An 11,550-nucleotide genomic window follows, 5' to 3' on the forward strand; every position below is an offset into this window, starting at 1 on the left:
GATTTACATAATTATATTTAAGAAATCCCACTGGTCTAATATAACCTTGTATTTGGTTGATAAGTAGTAGTGTCTATAGATACAGTATAGATAATGAATTGTTTCTTGTATGTGCTAGTGCTGGAACTTGAACTTGGGGCCTTGCCCTCCTGAACCTCAGCCCCCAGCTCTCAGCTCTCTGAGTAGCTAGGATTACACATGTGTGCTGCTAGTGCCAAAATATTGTGTCTCTTATCTAAGATTACCCATTAGTTTAGCGGTGGTGTGAAAGCAAAAATTTACTTTTTTTTTTTCCTTTTTCTTTTTCTGTAAGACAAAGGTTTGCTGATAGAGCCAAGATCTTGATACCTAAGCTTCCTAAGTGCTTGGATGATAGGGTGGTAGGCATGCCACCACCATGCACCGTTCTTTAACTTACTCTTAATCCCATTCTTTTTGTCTTCATGTAGTCCACAATGATACTTGTTTTACTGTTTTTGCAGTATCTAGCATATCTATCATGTAGTTCTTGACAAGGCAATTTCTTCTCATTTCTCTGCTTGTGCATAAGGAGCTCTCTCAAGGTGTGCACTCTTCTCTTTTTACCATCTTTCATGTAGCTCATCTCAATGCAATGGCTAATGCAATCATGGATAATGCTTGCTCTTACTTGTACTCTTTATCTCCCACATCTGATGACATTTTAACATATTACAAATTTCACTGTTTCTAGGGACTCTGATACTAAATTACTGCCAGCTGCAGCCCTTGCTTCAGAACATTCAAAGGGAACCTCCTCAATTGCACTTACTGCTCTTATGGAAGAGAAGGTACATTTTACTTCTCTAAAAATTGTTTTTAAGGATTTCATGGTTTAACTATCATTCCCCTGGCTGTTTTTTTAACCCTCTTTGTGGTTATTCAGGGTTACCAGGTGCCTGTCCTTGGAACTCCATCTTTGCTGGGACAGTCATTATTACATGGACAATTGATCCCTACGACTGGTAAGTAAAATTGTTTGGATTTGAACCGTTTTTCCCCTTTGGAAAATAATTCTAGAGCCAGGTGCCAGTAGCTCATGCCTGTAATCTTAGCTATTCAGGAGGCTGAGATCTGATGATCATGGTTCAGAGCCATCCCAGGGAGAAAGTCTGTGAGACTCTTATCTCTAATAAATGACTCAGAAAAAGCCAGAAGTGGGGCTGTGGCTCAAGTGGTAGAGCGCTAACTTTGAGCAAAAGAAGCTCAAAGCTTGGAGGCAGTGCCCAGGCCCTGAGTTGAAGCTCCAAGACTGGCAAAAAAAAAAAAAAAGTAATGTTTAGTTTTTTTTTTTAACGTGCAAGTTTATATTTACAGTTTTTGTGTTTGTTTGTTTTTAAGGCCCAGTAAGGATAAATGCTGCTCGGCCAGGTGGGGGTCGACCAGGTTGGGAACAGTAAGTACATTTAAAATAAACCTCACATAATTAATTACTTTTGAACTAGATAGTGAAAACTACAAACTAAGGATGTTTCTGAATCTTTTTTTTTTTTTTTAATTTTTTTGCCAGTCCTGGGGCTTGAACTGGCCTAGGCACTGTCCCTCAGCTGCTTTTGCTCAGGGTTAGTTCTCTACCACTTGAGCCACAGTGCCACTTCCAGCTTTTTCTAAGTAGTTTATTGGAGAAAAGAGTCTCAAGGACTTCCTCCTGGCTGGCTTCCAACCTGTAGTTCTCAGATCTCAGCCTCCTGAGTAGCCAGGATTATGGTTGTGAGCCACAGGCAACCAGCGGCTGTTTTTTGTTTTTTGATTTTTTTTAAATAAGCCAGAATAATTAGTCTTTACATGCCAGAATAATACTGTTTATGTAAAATACTAGTTATATGAGGAATTATTTTGTGAAAAAAATGAGTGTAGATGACTCTTAAGTGACTTGGTGATTATGGGCACTGACCTCTACACATAATCGTTTTTTGTTTTCTGTAGTTTGGAGGGTTTTGTTTTGGTTTTTGTCGTGAGGGGTCAGTCCCAGGGATTTGCACATACTAGCCTTAATGCTCCGCTGCTTTATCAGTTTGCTACTGACCTTACCTCAGTAATGTATATAGTTGATTGACATACATTTTGTATGTGATATGAGCTATCTATATAGTGGGAAAATATGCTTACATGGAAGTTATTACCTCGTGTGTGTGTGTGTGTGTGTGTGTGTGTGTGTGTGTGTGTGTGTGTGTGTTTCAATTTGTTTTTATGTATTAGGGTGTTTGGGGAAGGACAATACTGGAGTTTGAACCCACGGCCTTGTGCTTACTAAGCAATTGTGGTACCATGTGATCTACAATCCCCAACCTTTTTTGGCTAGTGCTGGGGCTTGAACTCAGGGCCTGGGCACTGTCCCTGAGCTTCTTTTGTTCAAGGCTAGCACTCTATACTTGACCCACAGTGCCACTTCTGGCTTTTTCTGTTTATGTGGTGCTGAGGAATCAAACCCAGGGCTTCATGCATGCAAGGCAAGTGCTATACCGCTAAGCCACATTCCCAGCCCAACACCAGGTCCACTCTTGGACAATGATCAATCGTCTTCTTACTTAAATTTCCCACATAGCTGGGATTATAGACACCTGCCACCTGGTCCAGCTTGTTTGTTGAGATATAGGAATCTTGATAACTTTTTCCTTGGCTGGTCTGAAACCATAATCCTCCCAATCTCTGATTTCTGGTAGCTGGATTACAGGTTTGCACCACCATGGCAGCCTTACCCGGTGTTTAAGGTGGGTACTTTGCAACATTTGAGGTCACTGTAGTAACAGGTACCATCAGAATAATAATAACACAAAATGTACTACAGTTAGTTTTTACCATTAGTGTGTAATACTACATTTGTAGTAATATAGTAATGTAGTAATTCTACATGTAATTCTATATTTGTCTATATTTCTCTTGACTGCATGGAATTATGTATAGTTAGTAAATTTTGATAAATTTAACTTTTAATAAAATTTTTGTATATTTTGAGGTAATAAGTGAAAAAATAGACTGTTACCTACATATTTCTCTGTATTCATTATGTACCGTAAGTTTTTAGTATTTTTAGGCTATGCAGTTTGCCCTTAAGTTTTTCAGATTGTTCCAAATCTCCAAATGAATCCATAAAGCGGACCCATATAAGAACCATATTGTTTAAGGTTCACTTGTAATTATTTTCCAACATAGTAAAAATAATTATAAAACTTCTTTCTGCTTTGATATTAATAAACGGGGGTCTTGATGGATCTGCGTAGGTGAATGGTAGTTTTCAAGCAATTCTTGTGTTCCTAAAACAGTTTCTTAGTCTTAGTTTGGATGGTCAAAATTTTACCACACACAGGAATAGCAAATGAGGAAAGTGTTGTCTTAATTGCATGTAAAAATCTACACTGTATGATTTTCTGCCTTGAAATACCAAAAATTTTATCATTGGAATATTTCATGGCATTAAAAATCAATTGACTCATGTAATGCCTTTCTCCTTTATACAGCAATGTCTGTGAGACTAAAATGCTGAAACTTTGATCATTTTGTTTGAAAAATAAAGCATATTTCTGGTGGAGAAATATGCTAATTGTCAGTGGGAAGAACATAGGTCTTAGAGACTGGTAGACCTGGCTCCTCCATTTACCAGCTCCTTGACTGTGAGCAGAGCATGTGGTTTTTCCCTCAACCTCCATTTCCTTCACTGTAGAACTGAAATGGTGATGCCTACTTAACATATAAATATCTGTGTTTGGTGCCTTTAAAAGGCCCCTTCTCCTTTAACTATAAAAAAGCTCACAGAGAAACTCATAGAATACTAATTAGCATTGCAGAAACTGTTTTGTATTGAGATTTAGTCATTCTTACCAAGTTAATAAGAAAAAGTAGGTAATTTTAAGGAAATGTTTAATTTTAAGCCAATGTATACTTTCTCAGATCTCCTGTCTGGAAAAAGTTTAAAGAATCATGGAATAGGAACAGGTTTTCAGAATAATTAAATACCTTAAATTCTGTCCCTGAAAGGCTGTGTATGTTCTATACTTATGGAGAAGTCTTCAAGCCTGTTATCTGTTTTTCCCCTGCATAGTTCGAACAAGCTTGGATATCTGGTTTCTCCACCACAGCAAATTAGAAGAGGGGAGAGGAGCTGCTACAGGTAGGCTTAAATCTCAGAAAATGGTCATCTATTTTATAACACATTAAAATATATACAGAGGAATTTAAAGCACAGTCTGGAGGGGAGGGGAGGTTGTTTGGTTTATTTGTCTCAAGTCTTCAGTAGTTAGCTGCCCTTACAATGCCTAGAAAAGAGTAAATCACATTTAGAATTTTTTTTTTTTTCCCGGTCGTGGGGCCTGAACTATGGGCTAGGGCGCTGTCCCTGAGCTCTGATTCAGCTCAAGGTGAACACTACTGCTTGAGCCACACAGCACCACTTCCAGTTTTCTGGCAGTTTATTGGAGATAAGAGTCCACAGACTTTCCTGCTTGGGCTGACTTTGAACCACAATCCTTAGATGTCAACCTCCTGAGTAGCTAGAATTACAGGCATGAGTCTCCAGCATCCGGCTCCTCCAGTTTTTTATAACCTAAATTTAATAGATGTCTCCTATTGCTCCATTGAACCTTGTAAGCTTGAAAGTTAACAACTGGGGCTGGGAAGGTGGCTCAGTGGTAGAGTGCTTGCCTAACATGCATGAGGCCCTAGGTTCAATTCCTCAGCACCACATAAGCAGAAAAAAGCCAGAAGTGGCCCTACAGCTCAAGTGGTAGGGCACCACATAAGCAGAAAAAAGCCAGAAGTGGCCCTACAGCTCAAGTGGTAGGGTACTCGTCTTGAGCTGAAGAGCTGAGGGACAACATCTAGGCCCAGAGTTCAGCCCCCACGACCAACCAAAAAAAAAAAAAAAGAAAGTTAACAACTGCTTTATTACTAGATTGCATATTAAAAGAGGGTAGTAGATACCATTCATGGCTTTCAAAATCAAAATCCCTTCTGCTCTTTTGCCTATAATTGAAAGAACTTGAATGTAACAGAAAGAAGCTTGCTTGGCTTCTTCATGAGGCACAATTCAGACATATCAACCAGCACTGTTGATTTTACTTAGCCCTTTGAGAGACAACATTAAGATTTTCAGTTGATTATAATACTAAAACTAGTCATCTTTGCTTTTAAGTTTTGGGTCTTTTTGTTTGTTTTCTTTTTTGCTTTTGAGGTAGGACTTCGGTGTGAGCTTAGGCTGATCTGGAACTGCGGTCCACTGGTCCTTCCCACCCACTTAGGCCTACCAAGTTGCTGGACTACAGGTGTGGGCCACCATGTCCAACTTTTTTTCGGTTGGCCTTAGGACTTGAATTCAGGGCCTAGGCACTGTTCCTGAGCTCTTTTGCTCAAGGCTAGCACTCTACCATGTTGAGCCACAGCTCCATTTCTGGTTTTCTGGTTGTTATTTGGACTTTCTGCCAGGATTGGCTTTGAACTCCAGTTCTCAAATCTCAGCCTCCTTAGTAGCTAGGATTACAGGTGTGAGCCCCCAGTGCTCAGTCCAGCTTTTTTGGTTGGTGGTTCTTAAATAGGGTTCCATTTCCAAATGTGTGAGAGCCATACCTCAATATTCACTCTATTGTGTTTATGTTTGAAAATAGTGATCACTAGACAAGCCTGCTTGTTTTTGGTGAACTTAAAGGAATAATATCTTGAAATTTATTTCTCCAGAAGTATAAATCGTGGGCGACACCACAGCGAAAGATCCCAGAGAACTCAAGGCCCATCACTACCAGCAACTCCAGTCTTCGTACCTGTTCCTCCACCACCTCTGTATCCACCTCCCCCCCACACGCTTCCTCTACCTCCAGGTGTTCCTCCCCCACAGTTTTCTCCTCAGTTTCCGCCTGGCCAGCCGCCTCCTGCTGGGTATAGCGTCCCTCCTCCAGGGTTTCCACCTGCACCTGCCAACTTATCTACACCCTGGGTATCATCAGGAGTGCAGACAGCTCATTCAAATACCATCCCAACAACACAAGCACCACCTTTGTCCAGGGAAGAATTCTATAGAGAACAGCGGCGACTAAAAGAAGAGTAAGCATTTCGGTTTCAAATTCTTATACGCTTTTTCCATTTTCTGATATAACATGAATATAGGTGTCTTTGGAAACATTTTCCAGTGTTTCCAGTTAGTACAAGAAAATTCACCTAAATTTAAACCAGTGCCATACACGCAACTTCCTCAGGGATGCCTAGTTATTTACAGTTTTAAAGTGAAAAACTAATGGCAATTTCATTCATTTCATTCATTATCTAATTACATTTGTCTTGTTAGTTTTCTTAAATGGTTTTTGTTAACTTTCACTCTTTAACTTTATTTTACTAGGGAAAAGAAAAAGTCCAAGCTAGATGAGTTTACAAATGATTTTGCTAAGGAATTGATGGAATACAAAAAGATTCAAAAGGAGCGTAGGCGCTCATTTTCCAGGTTAGTGTTTTGCAAGCCTTCACAACAGAATTACAAATGGGACTTTGAATATCCAGGGATTAGCTATGGATATAAATAACACTGCACTTATGAACATTTTCCGATTCGGTCTAGTTTATAGAAGTGGACATGTACTTACTTCCCAATGTCTGTTTATTGAAATAATGTCTCAGTGTACATTCTATTGTGTAGCACTAGCAGTTATGGGGATTTCCCTTGTCCCTTAGCACATTACCTATCGTATGAAGTAACTGGGAAATGTTTGTAGGAGAGACATAAGGGATTAGCAGCAAACATTTCTGAGGACCCTTTACCATAAGGCTACAGCTTCTTGCTGGAACATTAACCTGTGTGATTGCAAAGTATTGGTAGACTAAAAGTTGCTTTCGTAGAAAAAAACAATTATAAAGATTCCCTGGAGGTTTGTTTAAAAGTTGTTTTTAAAGTTAGACTTGACCAGCATAGGATATAATATGAACTCCCCCTGTTTAAGTAATCAGATAGGAAGTGAAATTAAAATTTAATTGGCATTTTGTTGAATGAAATAAGCTCATATAACTCACGGTACATTAATGCACTCCACTCGGATTGCAAGGACTTCACTTTTGCTTTGTAACAAGTAATTGCCCTGATTCGTGACCTTTATTCCATCCCCATAGAGGTCACTGTGCCTCTTTAGTCATTCAAAACTAAACTTGGTGTAAAGATAAAAGTGTGAGAGGAGAATGTTAGAACCTAAGAGCCTGTATTTTGTTTTGTATGTATTTCTCAACTATCAATTGTTTTTGTTTTTAGGTCTAAATCTCCCTATAGTGGTTCATCATATTCAAGAAGTTCATACACTTACTCTAAGTCAAGATCTGGTTCAACACGTTCACGTTCTTATTCTCGATCCTTCAGCCGCTCACATTCTCGTTCCTATTCGAGATCACCTCCATACCCCAGAAGAGGCAGAGGCAAGAGTCGAAATTACCGTTCTCGGTCTAGATCGCATGGATATCATCGGTCTAGGTCCAGGTCACCCCCATATAGACGATACCATTCACGATCGAGATCTCCTCAAGCATTCAGGGGCCAGTCTCCTAACAAGCGTAATGTACCTCAAGGAGAAACAGAGCGTGAATATTTTAATAGATACAGAGAAGTTCCACCACCTTATGACATGAAAGCATATTATGGGAGGAGTGTTGACTTTAGAGACTCATTTGAGAAAGACCGTTACCGAGAATGGGAGAGAAAATACAGAGAGTGGTATGAAAAGTACTACAAAGGGTATGCTGCTGGAGCACAACCTAGACCCTCAGCAAACAGAGAGAACTTTTCTCCAGAGAGACTTTTACCTCTCAATATCAGGAACTCACCCTTCACAAGAGGCCGCAGAGAAGACTATGTTGGTGGACAAGGTCATAGGAGTCGAAATATAGGTGGCAGTTACCCAGAAAAGCTTTCAGCCAGAGACAGTCACAATCAGAAGGATAACACAAAATCAAAAGAGAAGGAGAGTGAAAATGTTCCCGGAGATGGCAAAGGAAATAAACACAAGAAGCACAGAAAAAGAAGAAAGGGAGAAGAAAGCGAAGGCTTTCTGAACCCAGAGTTATTAGAGACGTCTAGAAAATCCAGAGAACCTTCAGGTGTTGAAGAAACTAAGACAGATACATTATTTGTTCTCCCAAGTAGAGACGATGCTACACCTGTTAGGGATGAGCCAATGGATGCAGAATCCATCACTTTTAAATCCATGTCTGAAAAAGACAAGCGAGAAAAAGATAAGCCAAAAGCAAAAGGTGACAAGACCAAACGAAAAAGTGATGGGTCTGCTACATCCAAAAAAGAAAATGCTGTCAAACCCACTAAAGGACCCCAAGAAAAGCTAGATGGGGAACGTGAAAAATCTCCTCGGGTTGAACCTCCACTTAAAAAGGCCAAAGAGGAGGCTCCAAAGACTGATGCTGCTAAACCATCATCATCATCGTCCTCTCAGAAGGACGAAAAGGTCCCTGGGACCCCCAGGAAAGCCCACTCAAAGTCAGCAAAGGAACACCAGGAGACAAAGCCCGTCAAAGAGGAAAAGGTGAAGAAGGATTACTCCAAAGACGTGAAACCAGAAAAGCTAACCAATAAGGAAGAAAAGGCCAAGAAGCCTGAGAAGAGTAAAGCACTTGAGAGCAAGGGAGAAAAAAGAAAGAGAAAGACAGAAGAAAAAGGTGTGGATAAAGATTTTGAATCTTCTTCAATGAAGATCTCTAAACTAGAAGGAACAGAAATAGTGAAACCATCTCCTAAACGCAAAATGGAACCTGACGTTGAAAAGATGGATAGGACCCCCGAAAAGGACAAGGCTGCATCATCAACGGCTCCAGCCAAGAAAATCAAGCTCAACAGAGAAACTGGGAAGAAAATTGGAAGCACAGAAAATGTATCAAGTGCAAAAGAACCATCTGAAAAATCAGAGTCAACATCTGGGAAAATTAAGCAGGAAAAGGTCAAAGGGAAGGCTAAGCGGAAAGTAACTGGAACAGAAGGCTCCAGCTCCACTCTTGTGGATTATACCAGGTATCTGATGAGGGCTGTGGAAGGGGTGCTGGGGGATTGTTATACTAGTATAGATAGGTGATAGTGGATAATGGGTGTAAGTGTCTGTCTGGGGAGATAGTTTCCCCTTCATCCCAACATATTCATTCTTAGTGTATTGATGGTAGGGAAAAATTTTGTTAAAGACAAAGTTGTAGGATTTGGGTTGTTTTGTTGTTTTTTATGTGTGGGTTTTTTTGTTTTGTTTTTTAGGCCCTATGTCACTATATAATCTTTATTAGGGCAGAATTATGTGGACTTTGAAAGTTGCAAGCACATTTATTGCATTTCAGTTAGTGTGTTTGCATTTATCAGTGTTTCTTCATTAATTGAAAATCTCCTAATTGTTTCTAGCACAAGCTCAACTGGAGGCAGTCCTGTGCGGAAATGTGAAGAAAAAACAGACACAAAGCGAACTGTGATTAAAACTATGGAAGAATACAATAATGACAACACCGCTCCTGCTGAAGATGTTATTATTATGATCCAGGTTCCTCAGTCCAAGTGGGACAAAGATGACTTTGAATCTGAGGAAGAAGAGATGAAATCCACACAGCCTATGCCAACTGTAGCAAAACCGTCCAGTGTTATAAAAACTGTGAGCACCAAGCCATCCACTGTGGTCAAGTATACCGAGAAAGACAGTGAGCCATCAGAGAAAATTCAGAAGCTCACCAAGGAGGTGAGCCACGAACTTGTGCAGCATGAAGTCAAAAGCTCAAAAAACTCTGCAGCTAGTGAGAAGGGCAAGACCAAAGATCGAGATCATTCAGTGTTAGAAAAGGAAAACCCTGAAAAGAGGAAGAATAGCTCTCAACCAGAGAAAGATAATAATTTGGACCGTCTGAGTGAACAAGGAACATTTAAAAGTCTATCTCAATCTTCCAAAGAGTCCAGACCTTCCGATAATAAGCACGATTCTGTGCGTGGTTCCTCAAATAAAGACTTTACTCCCAACAGAGACAAAAAAACTGACTTTGACAACCGAGAGCATTCTAGTTCCAAGCGGAGAGATGAAAGAAGTGACTTATCAAGAAGAAAAGACTCTCCTCCTCGCAGTAAAGACTCTTCTGGGCAGAAAAGTAGGCCGAGGGAGGAGAAAGATTTGCCTAAAAAAGGAACAGGAGACTCCAAAAAAAGTAATTCTAGTCCCTCAAGGGACAAAAAGCCTCATGATTATAAAGCCCCTTATGATACTAAACGCTCAAATGAAGAGACAAAAGCTGTAGACAAAAATCCCTGCAAGGATCGTGAGAAGCATGTGTCAGAGGCATGGAACAATAAGGAATCGAGTGGTGCCAAGTTGCCTAGTGTGCCCAGCGTGCCCAGTGTGCCCAGCATGCCCATCCCACCCATCCCACCCATCCCAACAGAGCCACAGGTAGAAAAGGAGCCGGTGACAGCACACCTCGACAAGAATGCTGTTAAGACTAAACCCCAGCTAAGCCATTCCTCTAGACTTTCCTCTGACTTAACTCGAGAGACTGACGAAGCTGCTTTTGAACCAGACTATAATGAGAGCGACAGTGAAAGTAATGTATCGGTGAAAGAAGAGGAAACGGCCACGAACATTTCCAAGGACCTAAAAGATAAAATAACTGTAGAGAAAGCAAAAGAGAGCGTGGACCCAGCAGCCCTGAGCCAAGCAGGAGTGAGTAGGACCCAGAGTCAGAGCAGCCCCAGCGTGAGTCCTAGCCGAAGCCACAGCCCGTCCGGAAGCCAGACCCGCAGTCACAGCAGCAGTGCCAGCTCAGCAGAGAGTCAGGACAGCAAGAAGAAGAAGAAGAAGAAGGAAAAGAAGAAGCACAAGAAACATAAAAAACATAAGAAACATAAGAAGCACGCAGGCACTGAAGTAGAATTGGAAAAAAGCCAAAAACACAAACACAAGAAAAAGAAGTCGAAGAAGAGCAAAGATAAAGAAAAGGAGAAGGAGAAAGATGACCAAAAAGTGAAATCTGTCACCGTGTAGAAGGACAGATTTTTTTTAATTGACTTAATTACTAAGTCATCTGTATTAAATTTTGTTATAATGTAAAGAGATTCAAGCCTTGTAAATAATGACATGGAAGACCCTGTGCTGCACTTAAAATATTGCTGCTTGATTATTTGATTTTTACATCAGAGCTTTATAACACGAACTTTTGTACAGAATTGTGAGTTGTGACCATGGAACATGAGAGGTTTTGCTAGGGCCTATTATTTTTAACCACCATTAAATTAGTTGGGGTGGAGTTTACTGTACTGTGAAATTTTCACATTTGAATTTTTTTAATTGCCTGGCAAAAGCTGATATCAGTTCTAAAATATCAGCAGAATGATTTGCTGAATTCATTACAACCCCGTTATGTCACTTTTTGATTACAATAAAAGTTTTCAGTAAACTTTTCAAATGTTGAAGTTTTGCATTATTTAAAGGAAATAGTGCCTTCTCTCTTCCATTCCTCTATTTAAAACATCCTTTGAGCCAGGTGCCAGTGGCTCATACTGTAATCCTAGCTACTCAGGAGGCTGAGATCTGAGGATTGCGGTTC

The 11,550-nt window shown here is 40.2% G+C and overlaps 1 protein-coding gene across 2 annotated transcripts in view; it reads left to right on the plus strand.

Moving 5' to 3' along the window:
- The window catches only part of Rbbp6 (retinoblastoma binding protein 6), a 35,235-nt gene extending 24,100 nt beyond the window's left edge, over nucleotides 1–11,135 (plus strand). Inside the window, exons 11-18 of one of the 2 annotated variants that reach the window (XM_013011507.1) lie at nucleotides 713–809; nucleotides 905–983; nucleotides 1,360–1,414; nucleotides 4,058–4,126; nucleotides 5,686–6,048; nucleotides 6,341–6,442; nucleotides 7,238–8,998; nucleotides 9,371–11,135. In XM_013011507.1, the coding sequence (XP_012866961.1) occupies nucleotides 713–809; nucleotides 905–983; nucleotides 1,360–1,414; nucleotides 4,058–4,126; nucleotides 5,686–6,048; nucleotides 6,341–6,442; nucleotides 7,238–8,998; nucleotides 9,371–10,988 (4,144 nt within the window). In that variant the 3' untranslated portion in view covers nucleotides 10,989–11,135. The remainder of the gene's footprint in view (nucleotides 1–712; nucleotides 810–904; nucleotides 984–1,359; nucleotides 1,415–4,057; nucleotides 4,127–5,685; nucleotides 6,049–6,340; nucleotides 6,443–7,237; nucleotides 8,999–9,370) is intronic. The other variant, XM_013011508.1, reaches the window with a different exon arrangement.
- Nucleotides 11,136–11,550: the final 415 nt, after the last annotated feature.

This window comes from Dipodomys ordii, unplaced genomic scaffold (genome assembly GCF_000151885.1).
Source record: "Dipodomys ordii isolate 6190 unplaced genomic scaffold, Dord_2.0 Scaffold14, whole genome shotgun sequence".
Classification (NCBI taxonomy): Eukaryota; Metazoa; Chordata; class Mammalia; order Rodentia; family Heteromyidae; genus Dipodomys; species Dipodomys ordii.